Here is an 18,135-nt window from a genome sequence, read left to right as displayed (position 1 = left end):
CTCTCATCTAATATCTCTCGGTGTTGTTAACTTCACAAACGAGTATTGAGTCTACTCGGCCCACCGTTTCTTGACATATTGCGCCTGGTGGCCACCAGGTAGCTCACTGACCCATCCATCGATGTCTTCCCTCACAACGCGCGGAACGGTGCACTTGTTCATCGCAGCGGCATTCTGCGTCTTGAGCGTAGGACAGTTCTGGTAGCAAGGCGAGTCTAGAGCTCGTTGGAGTGCGTCGCCTTGCCAGCCGAATAGGTAATCGCCGTGGTTCGCGTAGCCCGTTCTATTACACAAACGTCCAACATTAGCGACCGCATCTCGTCGCATACACTGTAACAAGTACGAAGCAAGAGGGAGAAGGAGTGCTTACCCATCGCCGAAACTCCAGACGAACGGTTGACTACCATCCTCGGGCCAATCAGCCTTGTTGTTAAACTTGCTTGTGTCCTACAAGGTCAAGCATACAAAGTCAGTGTATGTTCCACATGTAGTTCAGCTATGGGCACTTCTTACCCAGATGACTTCGTAGAAGAGCTGACCCATGCGCACGGGATGACTGGCAGGGCAAGGGCCGCCAGATTCAAAAGATCCGAACTCAGGGTAACTCATATGTGCCATGTGGTCTGGAGAATCGAGGTTTACTCCGTCCCAGCAGCTAGGTATCGTGTTAACAAGATCGTACCCAGTGAACAGATAGACGGGGAAGCGACGTACGTAGGAAAGCGAACTGCAGTCATGATGCCCGTCTTGCACGGTTGAGTAGGGAAATCCAGGGTCTGCGGATCCCGCGTGTTGATGTCGTTGAGACAAGTAAATGTCAGTTGACGGAAGCGTTCGGCTTCTTCTTTGGTACGCGCATTCACGTCGCCGATGAACATGCGGAAGCCCGGCTGGAAGGCCTGGACTTTGGACGTCTGCTGGAAGTTGTAGAGACCGTCTTGCATGTAATATACCGTCATGCCTCCGTTGACGCCGTTGAAGCCAGAGTTTGGAATTTGAGGGACGCGCTTGTATGTACCGTTTCGGGCTTTGAAGTACAGCACGGCGGTCCAGTAGTTCTGGACGCTCATTAGTTTGGGCTGGGCTTGTCGAGATGCGAGTAGTGCTACTTACGGAAAAGTCCTCGCTGAACTGGCAGGATGTGCATGTTGATTCTCCAGGCATGTCCTTTTCCGGGTCCATGGTAACATTGAAGGAGTTGCCTCCGAGGATTTGATGCAAGTGAGGGGATGGAGCCTGGCCAGGAGTGACCAGCGGATCCAACCTGTCGATGACTAGCTGAGCGCATGGGAAGCGCAGTAGCGCAGTCGCGGGTGCGACAAGCGCGAGAGCGGTCGCAGTGAATGCCTTCATGCTGAAGAGAGTGGTGATGTGTAAGGGAAGATAGTGAATTGGTAGTATGATTGCGTCCAGAGTACAGAACGTCTTATACAACCGTGTGAGATATGCATACGATATCACCGGGATCAGGGATGGTAATGCCGAGCGGGTATGCTGTGTCGCAAAGGCATGATCCGGTCTTGGTAGAAGTCGCAATGAGCGATATCTCGTGTTGGGATGAAGCTAGGGCAATTCTGGGTCCTTGATATGGAGGCGGGTGCATGTTGGCATCGCATGGGTGGGTTTGACGCACATCAACGTCTCTCAGTTGCCACTCCTGGTTGCTCATCATCCACTCATGTTGACTTGTCCTATCAAATCGGGCAGCCATGCCCTTCATGGTACTTTTGGTGACATTACGTGGACACCGGGATCGGTTGGAGCAGTTGAAACGGTCTCATTACGATGGTGAGTGTGACGCATTCAGTCAGCAACATTATTGCTGTGATTGGAAATGACCCTCCCTCAAGCCCGAAAAGCTCCAGTGATATTGCTCTCCGAAATTTGTCGAATATCGCGAGTCTTGACATCTCGTCGGCAGTTACATCAATGGGCAGCGGAACGTGTAACGCCCCACTTCTACAATGACACCCCACGTGATACAGAAGCTGTGACTGGTCCTTTCGAATTTTGGCTAGATGATGTTCGCGGACGTTGAGACAATCCCATTTGCCGCCGCGCCAAGTTGTGGGGTACTAGTATCCTCAATTCTTTTAATTGACCAGGCCCCGTACCTCATAAATGCATCCCACTCGCAAGGAACCCTTGGCACGCTATGAATGATTTTCGCATGCTCATTGGACCATTACAGGATGCCCAGCTGAGGAGAGTGAATGACGAGAAAGGAACGTAGTTGCATGGTTTGGGCGAACGGCACGAGACAAGAACAGGCTGTTTGGGTAGAATTAATCGGATCGCAAAGTGTGAGGCTTGATCAACCGGGTACGCTTCCTTGAAAGCAATATAGTCCATGTGGTGCTGTCAACCAGAGCCTCTGGAATTTCAAATATCCTTCTGGAACACCGACTGGTTCTGTTGTTCGACTTCAGAAGCCTTCCCATCTCTTTCTCATTGGACGTCTTGTTACACGGCATTTTCTCTTCTTACTGGACAGCCCTAAGTCAGCCATGAGAACTGCTACTCTCCTGGCGTGCTGCGTGTCGGCCGCATCTGCCGCCTTTGACTTGAACCGAGGTGGTGCTGTGCTCAAAGCACCAGCAGGCGACTCGTTTGCCACCGTAACAGGGACTGTGAGTTACTTCCATGGTGCGTGTGAGATGTATACCAACTGCGTGTACAGTTTACAGTGCCGAACCTGTCGGGCTCCAATCGGCTCTCAATCTGGGTGGGCATTGGTGACACACTTGACCAGGACAACGTTCTCGGCGGTGGTATTGTTTATAACAGCACCCTGAAGAGCTTCTCTGCGTACTTTCCCGGTCCAGTGACGGACACTACGTCGTCTGTTCCTGTCGCAAACGGGAACTCGATCACTGTGACTGTCAATGTGGCTACTGCTGGGGGTACCGTGACCATCGAGAACAAGACACAGAACAAAAGGACGACGCAGACGCTCGCAGCCCCTGCCGGCGTGGACCCATCCGCTTTGACTGCGTTTGCAGCAGACTGGTTCGTCCAGGCATATCAAGTAATTCCAGGTCAGCTGGTGGCCACCCCAAACTTCGGGACGATATCATTCACTGCGGTGACTGCGACGACCAAGAAGGGCGTAAACGTTCCGATTTCAGGCGCAGGAAGATATGAGATACAAGGAACCAGTGGACAGGTTAGTTGTGTGTGAAGTTTCGCGTGCCTCGGCTAATATTTGACTAGATGTATTCGAAGACGACAATTTCAAATACTGGTATTTCGGTGCAGAGACAGACGGTTTAGAGGAGGCTATGGCCGAGGGATGGACGAGACTTGCTGTATCGCCGTATATAGTTGCGAATAGACCGGTTGAGGATATGCCATGTGCGTACTATGTTTCCAGTCTCGGGACAATGCACGTGACATGAAATTTTGGTTCCGCGATGATAATGATAGAAGAAGAAGAAGAAGTGATGATGGTGATGGCGTTGGTGAAGCGCAGCGATGACGTTCGCCTCGGCGGCTTTCCCCTCCACATCTCACGACGCGTCGCGACGTCCCGCTTGCATTGTGCGACGACGACGCAAAGATGCGCTTCAAGGCGTCAATACAGAACACTACGACCTTTACGAGCAGGTACACGTGACACGTACTCGAGACGGCAGCTAACACGGGCCAGAGCTCACAGCGTCGCTCAATTCGCTCGGTCCGCTCGCGTGGGTGAAGCTCAGCGAGCAGCAAATATGCTTCACCATCATACCAGAGCAGGGCACACAAGTATGGGCGTGAGTAGACGCTTCGTATCTTGGTGTCGCTCCTTCTAACCAGATGCAGTGTTCTCTCAATTGTAAGCACATCGTCTCGTCTTGGCCGTGTGTGGAGGCTAATGCGCCGCACAGGACTCCATCTTTGAGAGCATCAGCGTGCAGTCGGCTGCAGACAATGTCATCAACCTCGAAGTCCCCCTCGCGTCGCTGAATCGCGCCCTAAAGTCGGCGCTCAATGCCACGTCGGCCCAGATACGCCTCACCAAGAAGGACAACCTGCCCGTGCTCGCCCTTACCATCACCACTACCGCGTCCTCGACCACGTATAGCGCCTTCCCTACTGCTTCGAACAATGACGACGATGACGACGAAGACTACGGTGATGACGACGGCTTCGATGCCGCCTTCGAGAACGAATTCGGGGGAGGGAACCGCGAGACCATCGTCACACAGGAGATACCTATACGAGTGCTTGCTCCGGATATAGTAGCGCACCTGCACGAGCCCGTCTGTAGGGAGCCGGACGTGCACATCATACTGCCCCCCTTGATGCAGCTGAAAAGTATCAGCGACAGGTTCACCAAACTAGCACTGGCAGACACCACCAAGGCAAGCAGTGCGACGACCGCGGCGAGAACCCGCCTAGAGGTCTCGGCAAATATGCATGGATGTCTCAAAATCAGCATCAGATCTGACGCCATGAAGATATCTTCCATCTGGACCGATCTCAACAACCCAGAACTAGACCCTGGCCATGTCGCTGGTGGCGAGGATGGCGTTGCTGAACACCCGAGCACGCGTATGAAGCAGCTCGGGTCGGCTGACGGGCGTAGCGAAGAGGGATGGGCCACAGTGAGGATTGATGGGCGCGATTGGGGCAAGGTCATGAGTGTGGGCAGGTTGGGCGGACGGGTCATTGCTTGTAAGTTTCACAGAGCCCACCTCTACTCGCATGCTGATATTGCAAAGGCTTCTGTCACGAGCACGCACTCATTCTTTATGTGTACTTGCCTAACGACAATGGCGAGGAAGAGTCGGTTTTGACGGTACGTTACATGCCCCCCACTCTCATCCACCACGCTGACATTCACTCAGTACTTCATCAGCTCATACAGCGCATAGCTAATCGACCTCGATGCCCTTACCACGCTTTCGAATCGCAAACTAGATACCATTTCTCACGAGAATTCATTCTTCACCATACTATCCTGAGCGACATGCACGAGTCAATACCAGGAATCATGTTCTCTCACCAATCTTTCGACTGAACTTGTTCATTGTATATTGATTACATACCACCCTTGTCCTATATCGACTTCGCATGGTGTATTTCGGACACAGGGGACCACAAGGCTGTGGGAGTTATAGGGATGGAAAATTTTACCTCCGCCATCATAGCAAAGAGATGGGGGATGAATTGAAGAAGGAGCCAAGGAGGGCTAAGTACAACGGGAGGAATGAAGATGAAACAGACGACTACTCGGATTGCAACGAGAGATAATCATAAGGAAACCGCACGACTGTTTCTTTTAAAATCATTTATGCCAACCTACCAACTATAGTGGTATTGCAGTACCTGTGGAAGAAGCTATTTGTCTTCATGATCAGGCTTTGGCAATTATTCTTGACATCCTGTGCCATGACTAGGCTTATCCCCAATGGTCGAACATGACGTCACCCATGTCTTCTCACCCAACTTCTATTCTCTTCTCCCTCGTTGTTTCAATCCATCGCGGCCTCAACGAATACGCTTTCAGGTCACGAACATCACCACATGTCCCAACAAAACTCATAAACCGCCGGAATTGGGACACTTGTGAGGACTTCGCCTAGCGGCTGACTGTCAGCTGGTCAAGTGATCGACGCACTCCCCTGATCGTGTTCCTGGCTGCCTGAAAAGTGCATCTAGCACCTCCAATCGATCGTGTCCTTGGCCCATTCGTAAATCTTTGATAGGACAATGCTCTATGCGTCTTGTATGTCTCGTGCTAAACGCCACAGGACGACAGATACAATCTGTTAAGTCAGTGGCCAGCTGAAAGTTCCAAGTTCACTCAACAAAATGTCAATTACCATCATGCTTGAAGTACAAAACTCACGATGCTTCAAACATCCTCATTTTCTCCAGAATCTTCCCCAACTAGTTTTCGCATCACCATCTCCCACCACCATCCAGAATGACAACCTCATCGCAACCAACCATCTCCCCATACCACTTTCACCGCATAACAAACACCTCCAACCCCTCCAATCCCACCCTCGACGTCATAAACGAAGCCGGCACACAAAACAGTGCCGGTCATCTCAAACTCACCCGCGAAGGCTACTACTCTGGCCAATTCTGGTCCTTTACCCCATCAGGTACCTCTCATCGGCCTCCCCAGGCCAGCGAGGCACCAGTAGATACGCCCATTACCCCCAACACCTACCGTCTCCGCACATGGTGGCTAGGACCAAACCGGCAACTCGACGTCTACACAGACGACACGTCGAAAGCGGTGTTGAGGCGGGCGGACGCTACTGATACAGTGGAGGCGCTGGACTGGAGGGTCGGACAGTGGGACGATGGGACGTGGTGGATTGGGAATGGAGCGAGTGGCGTGTTGAAAGTTTTGGATGTTGGCGAGAGGGAGGATGGGAGGGAGGTTGTGGTGAGGGAGAAGGATGAGGGGAGGAAAACGCAGAGGTGGAGGATTGAGGTTATCAGGGAGATAAGCGAGGAGGAGTATTATGATAGACCTGTTACGCCGGAGCTGATGTATGTAATGTAGTTTTGCATGTACTGTTAGTAGTAGACTTGAGGTTTTGGCACGCAATGGATACTAGAACGGGTTGGTTTTGATCGTTCACTTCATTTCTACTTCTTCTATTTATTTACACATTATTGATGCATCTTACCTTTATGGGGTAGATGCAGCGGAGGCGTAAGGGGTGGCCTGAACGCTCTCGATGTCGACGAATCCATACTTGCTACCGGTCTTATCCTCCGACAAACCTTGGGCCCAAGTACCCATGTCCTTCTTGAACGCCTCAAAGTTCTTCTCGTCACTCAGGTCAATAGGCTGCTGGTCCTTGCCCAACTGCCTGATCTGCGTGCCAGCCGCGACGTTGGTCATACCAAAGTCGTTGTCGTCTGTCAGTTGATCAATCGCAGCATGGACCTCCCCGTTGATGATCTGGCGAGGCAGCTCAGGCTCTAAGCACACCGGGCGAGCAAGTCCGACACCATCGACAGCGCTCAACGCGTCCACCATGGCAGCAGCACTCTTGAAGCCGCCAGTAACGTAAGTCTTGGTCTTGGAGAGCGATGGTGTGATCTTCTCGGCGAAGTCGAGGAAGAAGGCTTCTCGCTTCTTAGTCGATTCACGTTTGTGACCGAAAGCAAGCTGCTCGTATGTACCTCCGGACAGCTCGACAAAGTCAAAGCTGTTGTCCTCTAGCAACTTGCACAAGGTCGCAGCCTCCTCCGTGCTGAAACCCTTGTCTTGGAACTCAACCGAGTTGAGCTTGATGCCGAGCACGAAGTTGGATGATGTGCGCTTGCGTATTTCCTGGCCGATCTCGGTGATGATACGGGCGCGGTTCTCGAGAGATCCGCCGTACTTATCAGTGCGCTTGTTAGTTGATGGAGCGAGGAACTGTGCGAGTAGGTAGCCGTGAGCACCGTGGAGCTGGATACCGTCGTATCCAGCCTTCTCTAAGTACTCAGCGGCGTGAGCGAAGCCTTCGATGACGTTCCGGATGTCCTCGTCGGTGGCGGCGCGGGGCTTGGCAAAGGTCAGGCCCATGATGTTGCCCTCTAATTGTACGTCGGATGCGGAGATGGGCTTCTTCTGAATGTTTTCGGGTACCTGACGACCAGGGTGGCTGACTTGAGCAACGATCAAGGAACCGTGCTTCTTAGACTGGGTTGCAAGTTCCTTGAACATCTCAAATCGCTCACCCTCGTACTTTGAATCGCGGGGAATGATGGCGTTACCAGCAGCCTCTAGGTGGTCGTACTCGATCATGACGTTGCCAGTAAGGATGACGCCGAACTCACCCTCACCCCATCGTCGGTAGACGTTGACCAGGTTCTTCGAGGGTACACCGCGAGCTTCGAGGTTTTGGGGATCCCATGATGACAGGCGTTCGGTCATTGCACCCTTGAGGAATCGGTTCTGAGCAGTCTTCTTGGAGAATGCGAAGTCGAGGGGCTTGCCCAATGGGGCAGGGTCTACCTTCGCTGCTTCGTATCGTCGTGGTGCCATATTTGCTGAAATTGAATGAGTATCTAACAGAAAAAGAGTTGTATGTTTTGAGTAGTGAGATCGAGGTTTGTAAACTGTGTATTCGAGGATATGCAGAAACCGACTGCGCGACCGACACCGGTCTATAAGTGATTCGTCATTGCTTGATCTTTTCGCATTTCTAAGCGGTTACATGGGATTGTCGCTGAACAATGACCCCCACAGGCTCGTCCGAGAATGATCCATGGCAACGTCATCGCGGTACGCTACAAGCTAGGCCCGGCAACGATGCCTCGGCAGATTTAGGCGAAACACAGATCTAGATAGGCCTTCTCGGGGGTGCCTGGGGATCGAGTTAGGCTATTCGATGGATGGGTGGTTTATGGGGTCAATGTAATGGCCCTGAGCAATGTGAGGGGTGGCGTTATTCCCGCGTCACAGATTCTCCCAGAAGCCGATTGGATCGGCCCGATAATGATGCGACCATCACGTGCTTGCGAGCCACGACAAAATCTATCAAGATGCCGCTCCGCCTAGTCTCCATTAACCTATTGGGCATCAAAGACACTACAGATGCACCGGCTACCGTGACCGCTTCGAATAGGACCAAACGACTAGCTATTGTGATGACGCATCATAACTAGTTATGGCAGCCGGCTACCAGTCTGTTTAGGCACTCGCGCAACAGCCGCGCCGCTCGTGTGGCATGGCTTGTGGGGCTCTCGATCAGTAACACGCAACTCCAAGAACCTTCTGGCACTTTCGCACAACGAGCTGTTGCAAGTTCTTGTTTCACTGTTTGTCTGTTGGAATTTGCCGCATCAAAGCTAGGCCATGGACGTCAGAACAAAGAGGCAGGGACGCCTGTCGAAAGTCATCATTGGAAAATCGGGACTAATGTGTAAGTTCATTGTTGACTATTTCTATAACAGTTCCGGATAGCTAAGGCACATGGCGGACGACTAGGCTATGTTGGATAGCGTCGCCTCCAGGTTTCTTCCCTTATCCGATAACATGATTTTCCTCTTCCTTCTCGCCAATTGAGACGCTGCTTCCGATCTAGAAGACCTCGACGGACAGTCCGTTGAAGCCAACGTCGATGCAGGTGTTCTGCTGGGCTGCAAAAGGAGATATAGAGTCAGCATATCTCTGCATGGCTTGGATACGTGGATACTTACAGATCTCCTTGATAGCAGTGCCCTGGCAGTTGGTCGAACCGAAAACCCTCAGGGTGAGACCCTTGTTGCTGTCGTATGCAACCTTGTTGCCAGTGACGAAGCCCTTGCAGCCACTGTTGCCGTTTGCGCCGTAGTTCTTGTACTGTCCGGTTTCACAGTTCTAATGAGAGTATCAAGTCAGCAAAGGCCGCGCTGGGAGAAGAAGAGCTATCGAGGGTCTGAGTAAAACACTTACGGTGACGGAGAAGGCGCTGACTGCTGGAGCGAGAGCGGCAGCGATGACCATGACGGAGGCGAGAGTGAACTGCATTTTGGAGTTCTGAGAGACTGGGTCAGTTGAAGCAAGAGCGAAACAGCCTGAGGAGACGCACAGATGGAGTATTTGGAGTGGAAGTGAGGTGAAGATGTGTTGGAGGTATGTAGACTGTGTTGGATGATGAGCATTTGAAGAAAGAACAGGCTGATACTTATACGTTTCTCAGGCTTGCGATCAACATCCCGACATCTTTAGGCAAACAGCCGTGGAGCCTTTTGCTCAAAGTCGCTGCAGTCCACTGAAGAGCCAAGTGTAGGTGGCCTAAGGCGTCTTCCGTGCGGAAGGTCGCAGCCAATATCGTAAGGCACCCAGTAGTGAAGTTGAAGTGACGGCTGGAGTACGCCGATCAACAGGTTACTCCCGAAAGGAGGACGAACTAAATCATCCTGCTGGAGTCATACCGACCGCTAACTACTGCGCTGCCTTTCTTCACAGTCGATGTTTGTTGATCTCGTCCATGGTGGTGTTCGCCTGATGGTAAATTCCATATAGCGGCATCAGAATTAGGACGTCTGATCTTTGAAGTCTCCACCAGACGACGATTATCGAAGCGCTTTATCCATGTATACGGCCTTGTGGCCGTGCCTGCTTACCAGCAGCGCTGGAATGAAATTTCCTGCGCAACAATATAATACTGTAATAATTCCGTAAACGGTGCCATGGACGCATACAGTATTCACTCCACCATGGGCAAATGGCAGACGATGTTATTACGGACGAAACAATACCAAAGTTAACGTTGCAGACTAAATCGCAACAAGTGAGGACGTAATGGGGAACTGTCAATGGTTCCCGAGGTTAAACCGCACGGGTGGCGGCACTAGCGGCGGGTAGTCGATGCTTGGCCCTAGCCTACTGGCGGTCTACACCGACGATGTTCCACATCACTTGTGGAGCCCCTTCTACATGTGATTGCGATCGCCAAAAACGAGGCCCCCAGGAACCACGCAAGCTATGTCTCATTAGAGAAGTTCACAGGGCTGCAGAGCTGCACCGCATACAGTCTTCGCGGAGCGGAATCGTAGGAAGAGAAGATTGGCGGACGAAGGAGCGCGTCAGTAGCTTTCTGACGGGATCTGATCAGCGGATGGCAATGCGAAGTGAGTGCTCGCCCCTGCGCGTCAGGAGATGAAGGAGTACCACACACTGGAGCCAGTGATGCGATTGGAGCAGAGTTCCCTGGCCCCTCTTAGACCGCCTACGAGGGTATTGCTGGCGCAATCTATGTACCCTCAAAGCCACGATCTTATCTCCATATGGACCTAGCGGCCCCGCAAGGCGGTATCCGGGAATCTTCAGATCTACGAAACAAAATGATTGCTCTAAATCCTCCCCTATCTGGGCCCAAGCGATGTCACGATTCAAGACGTTCTGTTCTTTGAGGTCACCACTTCTGGTATTGCAATAACGACGGAAGACGACGGTCGTTGTCCAACAATATGTGCGGTGGCAAATATTAAGAAGACACAGTATTTTCATTCGTTGGATCTAAGGTGTCACAACTACGTAGCGTTTCATCATTCGACGGACCGCCGGCCTGATCCTGAGATAGGCCCACATAGCCCGCCTGACCCACATGAAAGTTATCCTGACGGACGCTTATGTGTCCACATACACGCGTAACTTGGAAGATTTGTTGCACGCGACGAGTTAGAAGCATCGGGTGCCTTGCGATGGATGACATCCTATGAAGCAATGCATCCTTGGCGCGGTGGTAGTTCGGTCTTGATGCAAACACGAAGTCGCCGAAGTTACTGAACGCCGATTAGATCGGCGAAGAAGTGGAACAAGGCGAGCAAGACGGGATTTGGGAGGCAAAGATGGGATGTACAAGGTTCCAGACGTGGAGCGGTGTAGTACCTGGTTGTGCAGGATAAAATAGATTCATCTATCGGGTACGTTTATGGGTAATTCATGCAAAGTATTCTCAGCTATGGACAGCTTCAACGACGAAAAGAAAGTAGCAGGCTCATGCGAGTAGCTCGACCCAAGGCAAGCGGTTTTCAGAAAGTAGAACATTCTTGTCGTGCCGGATGAGATGCAACAGATGCAAAAAGTCGATGCGATCTTCTGGCTCTTTCTTCACGCACCTTCTGAGGAGGCGCAGCAGCTCGCGCGAGTAGCGAGAAGAGCTTGGAGTCTCGACATCTTCTGGTTGTAACGCCTCTATAATGAGACTCCTAGAGGGACTCGTATCGTTCCGCACGATACACCACATGAGTAACCCGACCTGGTATACGTCGACTGCTTTTGTGGCATACTGACCCTCCGGTGGCACATAGTCCTCATCCATGGTCGGCGTTTCATCTGACCAAGGGTATTTTTTGTCGTCTTTCGTGTCAACTTCTGATTGCTTCATTGCGCAGCCGAAATCGCCCAACTTCACTTGCGGATATTTGGACACATCCCAGGGATTAGAGTTGGAGAATACGTTGGTCAGAATTATGTCGCGATGGTATACAGGATCCCAAGAATCATCCTTAGTAGTTTCAAGAGCCTCACTTCCAGGTTTCTGCCGATCGAACTTTTTGAGTAGATTTGGACCGTAGTGCAAGTACACTAGGGCTCGCACCAAGCTTTCCAAGATAGCTCAGACGAAGAGTTCAGGAATCGAGGCATCTGCCTTGGCGTACGTCTCTACAATATTCTTCAACGTACCTTTATTGCAGAATTCCGTGACCATCCAGCCTGTCTCATGTCGCTCTCTTGGCACACGGCCATCCCAGAACGCGAGGATGTTGTCGTGATTTAAATCCTTCAAGATCGAGATTTCTCGACTAGCAAAGCCAGGATCGAGCGCAGGCGAAGGGAGCGTCTTCATGATAGAGATTGTCTTCTTGAAAAAGTTCCCAGTCCCGTAATCGTCGAGAAAATCTGGTTCAAAATTTTCCTCGACCTGAAAAATGCCACGGTTGAAGCTACCACCAACGCCGAAGAGCTGAGAGGTGATCATCCATTCTAATCCGGTCATACCATGGCCAATCAGTTGACCAGGTACGAATCGATCATGCGCTATATCATCCGCGAACCGGGAATTCAGTATGTCCTTTAGCGTGTCTTGTAGATCCTTATCCAGGCGATCAAAGTTGTTGCCATCTTCTGCTTCGCTATCGCGGAGAAAAAGAGTGGCAGCGTGCTGTAAGCCTGGGTAGTCCTCTGGGTCTTTAGAACGAGGCTCTAATGCTTTTTCATGTAGGAACCTCCGAAAAGGAGTATGATGATCGGGGTAGGGCTGATCAACACCAGATTTGGCGCAGAATTTCTCAAACTCGCTAGTATAATCACGAGCCTCCGGACTCTGGGTGGTTGGGTTGGGTACTGGCTCAAGGTCGTCCCGCGTAGACAGCGTTAGACGAGATGTGATGTCGTTGAGTTCTGCTATAGCCTCGTCCAATATTCTTACTACACTATCATTGCGAACGTCTTTTTCTCCTGTAGTGTTCACGTTCGATGTCATGTTGAAAGATCCGGAAACTCTGTTGCAGCAAGGGAATTGTGATGAATGTTATCGTCGATGATGAATGATGACAAAGTGAATAAGAGGTTATGAACTATCTTATATACTCCCGCTATGCAGTTTTATTGCAGACCGCTCTGGCGGTGTGTACGACAAACTTGTAGTGTTCAAGAACTGGTAACCAAATACTAGAACACTACCATTAGTCGTACCGTAACTCAGCATTGTGTCACTGGTATTCACCTAGGTAAAGGAACAACACATATCAGCTAGTATTCACACGATGTCTGGAAGCATGTTCTATAATATCTGGCCGCTGCGCCGCGAAAAATTCATTTGTCTCAAGCAAGCTCGTGTGATACGTGGTCATCCACAGCCCATCCCCGCTATCCGATTACATGCCTTACAAAATGTCTACAAATACAGACGCCGCAGCTTCCGACAACCTCCAAAAGTTGGAGCGAAAAGACAGCGGCATTGCGACTCACGAAGACGAAGCATCAGCATTCTGCGAGACCATGCTAGGCCTTGCCGACTTCCAGATCAAAGAAAACCCCTCGCTCGACCAACCCGATCAGCTCACTCTCCGTAACTTCCAAAAGATCTACGACATTCCAAAAAACGATGCCAATATCGTTACCAAGTTAGTTGATCATACAGCCCTCACGGTTTCGGAGGAAGATCCTGCTGATGCTCCAGGTCTAGCCAATTTCGTGCGACTATTATCCAACAATAAACCAGAGACGTGGAGACATTCAATTGACAGTGCTAAGAGATGGCTACTTATGCGGGAAAGCGAGAAATGCGCAGGCGACAAGTTTGCTGTTGGGAAAATCGTTGGTGGGCGATGGTATATCAAGGAAAAGATTACGGGAGTCAAGGGCTCGTGTAATCAAGGTATCCTCTTGGTCCTGGACAACACGCATGGTTTTATACGTGTTATGAAGCTACTGACTTCAGAAGCTGTGGATCCCGGTTGTTCAGCTCGAGAGATTAATATCCTGCGCCGCTTGTCTCACCCTAATATTGTTTCTTTCTTCGACGCGCATACACCAAGCCCAGTCACGGAGCGCCACGCTACACCCTACCTGGTGACAGAATACTGCGACAAAAAGACTCTGTTCGACGCAATTCGACTCTGCAATCAAGAAGAGAATGTCATACCTGAAGATTTTGTATGGCAAGTCTTCGAAGCCCTTGTGTCCGCAGTGAAGTACCTCCACCATGGACCCGACGACGCTCTACCTGGCACATGGGACGCTATATCCCACCGCGATATCATTCCATCCAACATCTTCTGCACGCTCGGCGCACCAATGTCACCATACGATTACCCAGTACACATCAAACTCGCAGATTTCGGCTGCGCCATCACGGATAGCGAAATGGCAGCGCACCCCACCCCCGTTGAGGATCTACCGCTTGTATCGAGTTACTATGTGCCTCCAGAAGGTGCTCAGCCAACGGAGGCAACTGACATGTACCAGATTGGGTTGATCATTTCGCTCATGTATTGCAAGACCAATCGCCCTCGGCCAGATGTATCCGACCCGGGGTTTTTGTACCAGAATCGTCATCCAGGATTTACAGAGTACACATCCGAGTTGCGTACATATCTTGAGATGTGTCTCGATGTTGACGATAGCCAGCGGCCTGAATCGAGGTCTTTTCTTTCGCGCATCCAGAGTGCAAGGAGGTTGCTGAACAGGACTGGCAGGTTGGGAACTGTAGAGCCGGATTTGCTGGTCTTTAGTAGGTAAAGGCAGATGAGAAGATCGTGCCTAGAGTCGTTCCTGTTTTGTCTCTGTTTGTTCATATGAATCCTTTTCATCTTACATTCTCTTGTGCATGCTGTCGCTCTATTCCCGATTGGTGGAAATGATACTGTGATGGACGCGACTCATTCTCGGTCTCTCCGAGATACATTAAAGAGGTTACGTATCTTGACATTTGTGCATTACCAACGTCGCCGTGGTGAGTTCAAAGCTTCTACCCGCATTTCCGCGTAATTGCGGCGTGGTCAGCCTTGCTCTGCATCCGGTAGAGGGATTGTACATCGGACGCCGGCCGGTCAGCCTTACCCGAGAGCACGAGGCTGCAGGCCAAGTAAGTGGGTCGGTCGCTCCGAATCAACATCGTGATTGCTAACGCTGGCGTATTAGAAATCGATAGGAGCCGTGGCAAATATCTACTTCGCGGTCTGAACACGGACGATGAGTCGGAATTGCATCAATGACTCCTGATTCCTCGCCGTGCACATCGGACCTCTGATGTCGGTCAGGCGGTGCATGCAACCTAGAACAGTAAGCCACGTGCCCTACTACGCAGGTTCCTTACAACATCAGAGATTTCACCATACGCTTCGGAGAATTGTATTCACCGTCTTTGGCCTTGCAACTCGGGTGCTGCGGCGTTGCGAACTTCAGAAGTGTCATTGTGCAACTACTCGGAAGGCGGAAGCGTACCCATTTCAGTCTCGGGTGCGACGATCATGTTCGGTGATGAGCTCTGTAGCCTGGCACCAGCATGATGTTGCAAAAATCATTGTACGCGAGGCTTTGGTGTGGCTAATACTGTGCGCCGGACTATTGTATCTGGCCGTCGGGGATGTTGGGTTTGCGAAGATGGATGCTACGTCAAATCCGAGTAGGCAGACACAGCCCTCGCTACCATGTCCGAGGTGGTTGATGGATCCGAGATTTAGACTGTTAGTCTTATCTACTGTTGCAGACACCGAGTACACACGCGTGGCCTCCTAATCTACATATGACTCCCCAGTCGAGCAGTCTTCAGGCCCCAAAATAACCCAAATCCGCTCTTCTTGTGACTAAAGTCTTGCCAGATATGTCCCAGATAGGTAGAATTCTTGCAGCTGACATATGTCCCAAAATACATCTGTACTACTGCAAGACTAGCCAATGAGGGAGCTCAGCTGAACAGCAGCGCGGAGATACCAAATCGGGTGAATGCGCTGACGGTATGGCTCAGTCAGCCCTACAAGCGCTTGTCGCGCTTGTTTGAAGGACACAGATCGATATGGTTTGGGGTCCTATTTTTGGGGCTGTGTATAAGGAAAGCGAAGCTGCTGATATGCTTGCAGACGTTTGTCGATGCAAGTTGATATGCTGCGAGGTGGGCGCGTAGAGCTTTCGGGTCGGTGATGTTTGTGTCTTCATGTGATAGATGAACCTCGGCGACGTGTGCAATACTGGTGGTTAGAGGTGTCGTATTGTAATTGCGAAAGCCACTACCCCGGCGTCGTCATTTGACGTCGCATTCTTCGTTTTCGAGGACGCACCAATCGCATGGCTTGAAAACAGATCGCGATACTGCACCTACGCTGTACGATCAAATATGCCTGCCGGTTAGCCTTGTGTTCCAATGTCGCGCATTTTCCTGCGTTCGGCAGAGGATTCATTGCCTGCTCCCATTGCGCTGGGTACCGATCGTCATCGGAGCCCATAGATAGTCTCAGGGGTTTTCGCTGTAGTGTTGCTGCAGATCTTCCTATCCAAGCTGTCGGGATGCCGTGGTGCTGGCTCGCCCATGGGCGTCCTTCCGTCACGAAAAACGTGGCACTTTTCCCGATGCCGAGTTGAGCGGGAAACCGAACGAACGTGAGCGTCTATGCAAGTTGTATTGGCCAAGTCTCACTCCTCTTTCTCTAAACGGTATGGGAGTGTCATAGGGCGTACCGGTATCTGGACAGTGCGGATTGAGGCGTCGTCAAGCTTCGAGGCGTATGTCGCTGTCCGAGTCTCGACATGGTTGCGGTGCCCATTGTCTATGCGCGCAGATAGTGAAAGTCGACATAATCGGAACAGCCAGTCACGATGGACAGCAGACGAGCGTTTCCCGCAGGCGTGGACTAGTAATGTGACTTCACAGCCCTAGTGCGTACAACCCTCGTCTTCAGCCGACGCACAGCAATAAGTAAACTCTGTTCCTGCGTTTCCATGTACCTTTTTGGACAGGTTTCTGGCCAAGCTGGAGTATGACAGCGGTAGCTTAGCCTATTCAAGGCATAGCGACTGCGCATTATCGCAACAAGCGGGTCTTGGGGTGTTGCATCACAGCTGGACGTTGTGCACTAGCTGCACCGAATGGCTCATACTTTGTCATGATCGGACTACACGTCCCGCGACTGGCGCATGTGTAAATTTTCCTAAGCCAGGGTCGTTCCGGAGGTCCAGGCACCAACGGTCGGGCATGGGAAGCAGAGTCCACCAGTTTGATGCACCAGGCATGTAAGCGGGTAAGGCTCAAACGCTCCGCCATGCACTGTATCTCCCAGTGGGCTCGAAACAGCTTTTTCGGCCACCTGAGCGGCCCTATTCGCTCCCTCAGACGACCCAAGACCATGGGGCGGCCTCCAAATCTGGAACGACACATTGCAACGTCGTCCAGAAGCAGTTCGCCTGTTTGCACATGGCTTGCGAGCATTTGTGTCGCACACGCAGCATTGTCCTCGCCGAGTGTCGACGGAAAACGGCCCCGGCCAAGCGAGGTGCAGCACAGCAATCGTCGATAAATGGGGACGTGAAGGATGAGTAACCACCGGCTCGCTGCGATGATTGACTCGAAACTGCAAGTCGCCCAAACGCGCGACCGACGGGAAAGGATGAATTACCTCGCAGAGGTCTGTGCAATTTTCCTGGTGTGAGGACACTGCGCAGGTACGCCATGTGGTGTAAGGAAACATGCTTGTCGCGACGAATGTTGTATGACTGTGTCGTGCGTTACGAATAACCGACCAATCGCGAATCGTCCCGCGCTTGTCGAGAAAGTGCCCTGGCGAGGGCTCCACGCGTTCTAATCGTAACGGCGTGGCGTGGTGGTGGTAGTGGTGATGGTGGAGAGAAGACGTGTGGCCGTGACGGCTGAGGAATACGCAATAGCAGGCAGAGATGCGTCGTCGACATGTTCGTCCGGTCACTGTGCAGACGGAAACTCTCCCTGCTTTGCAATCGGCATACTTACAAAGCTCACCAATGGGGGGATGCAGTTACACGATTCCTTACGATTCCATGTAATCAGGTGCAAGGATGTCTATCAGCCGCGCACGCCCATCTCATCCCATCCACCCTAACGCGTGCATTGCATTGCGGCTCCAGTTTCGAGCCGCGGACACAGGTCCCCCCCTCCCTGCTCACTGCCACGCTTTCCCACGCACGCACGCACCCCTCGCACCAACGCACCCACCCACAGACCCTGAAAC

General features: G+C 51.6%; 8 protein-coding genes across 8 annotated transcripts; 4 read left to right on the top strand and 4 right to left on the bottom strand.

Annotated features, from left to right (window-relative positions):
- Window positions 1–51: 51 nt before the first annotated feature.
- On the bottom strand, window positions 52–1,353 carry ACET3X_005742 (uncharacterized protein; the record flags this gene model as incomplete). The annotated part of the gene is made up of 6 exons (XM_069451878.1): window positions 52–283; window positions 371–447; window positions 514–655; window positions 715–917; window positions 954–1,058; window positions 1,114–1,353. 6 exons carry the CDS (start codon window positions 1,351–1,353, stop codon window positions 52–54), a joined length of 999 nt encoding a protein of 332 aa, XP_069306102.1.
- A 1,154-nt stretch (window positions 1,354–2,507) lies between these two features.
- On the top strand, window positions 2,508–3,273 carry ACET3X_005741 (uncharacterized protein; the record flags this gene model as incomplete). Its single annotated transcript, XM_069451877.1, has 3 exons — window positions 2,508–2,630; window positions 2,681–3,166; window positions 3,214–3,273. 3 exons carry the CDS (start codon window positions 2,508–2,510, stop codon window positions 3,271–3,273), a joined length of 669 nt encoding a protein of 222 aa, XP_069306101.1.
- Window positions 3,274–3,559: 286 nt separating this feature from the next.
- ACET3X_005740 (uncharacterized protein) lies at window positions 3,560–4,859 on the top strand (the record flags this gene model as incomplete). The annotated part of the gene is made up of 5 exons (XM_069451876.1): window positions 3,560–3,602; window positions 3,650–3,753; window positions 3,870–4,659; window positions 4,707–4,783; window positions 4,833–4,859. 5 exons carry the CDS (start codon window positions 3,560–3,562, stop codon window positions 4,857–4,859), a joined length of 1,041 nt encoding a protein of 346 aa, XP_069306100.1.
- Window positions 4,860–5,914: 1,055 nt separating this feature from the next.
- On the top strand, window positions 5,915–6,508 carry ACET3X_005739 (uncharacterized protein; the record flags this gene model as incomplete). The annotated part of the gene is made up of 1 exon (XM_069451875.1): window positions 5,915–6,508. The coding sequence occupies one exon, from the start codon at window positions 5,915–5,917 to the stop codon at window positions 6,506–6,508; it is 594 nt and encodes a 197-aa protein (XP_069306099.1).
- Window positions 6,509–6,637: 129 nt separating this feature from the next.
- ACET3X_005738 (uncharacterized protein) lies at window positions 6,638–7,987 on the bottom strand (the record flags this gene model as incomplete). Its single annotated transcript, XM_069451874.1, has 1 exon — window positions 6,638–7,987. One exon carries the CDS (start codon window positions 7,985–7,987, stop codon window positions 6,638–6,640), a length of 1,350 nt encoding a protein of 449 aa, XP_069306098.1.
- Window positions 7,988–9,025: 1,038 nt separating this feature from the next.
- On the bottom strand, window positions 9,026–9,454 carry ACET3X_005737 (uncharacterized protein; the record flags this gene model as incomplete). The annotated part of the gene is made up of 3 exons (XM_069451872.1): window positions 9,026–9,084; window positions 9,145–9,304; window positions 9,380–9,454. The coding sequence occupies 3 exons, from the start codon at window positions 9,452–9,454 to the stop codon at window positions 9,026–9,028; spliced, it is 294 nt and encodes a 97-aa protein (XP_069306097.1).
- Window positions 9,455–12,050: 2,596 nt separating this feature from the next.
- ACET3X_005736 (uncharacterized protein) lies at window positions 12,051–12,917 on the bottom strand (the record flags this gene model as incomplete). The annotated part of the gene is made up of 1 exon (XM_069451871.1): window positions 12,051–12,917. One exon carries the CDS (start codon window positions 12,915–12,917, stop codon window positions 12,051–12,053), a length of 867 nt encoding a protein of 288 aa, XP_069306096.1.
- A 410-nt stretch (window positions 12,918–13,327) lies between these two features.
- On the top strand, window positions 13,328–14,677 carry ACET3X_005735 (uncharacterized protein; the record flags this gene model as incomplete). The annotated part of the gene is made up of 1 exon (XM_069451870.1): window positions 13,328–14,677. The coding sequence occupies one exon, from the start codon at window positions 13,328–13,330 to the stop codon at window positions 14,675–14,677; it is 1,350 nt and encodes a 449-aa protein (XP_069306095.1).
- Window positions 14,678–18,135: the final 3,458 nt, after the last annotated feature.

Source organism: Alternaria dauci, chromosome 5, assembly GCF_042100115.1.
Source record: "Alternaria dauci strain A2016 chromosome 5, whole genome shotgun sequence".
NCBI lineage: Eukaryota > Fungi > Ascomycota > Dothideomycetes > Pleosporales > Pleosporaceae > Alternaria > Alternaria dauci.
Note: the sequence above shows the minus strand (reverse complement) of the source record. Positions and strands in the feature narration are given on the sequence as shown.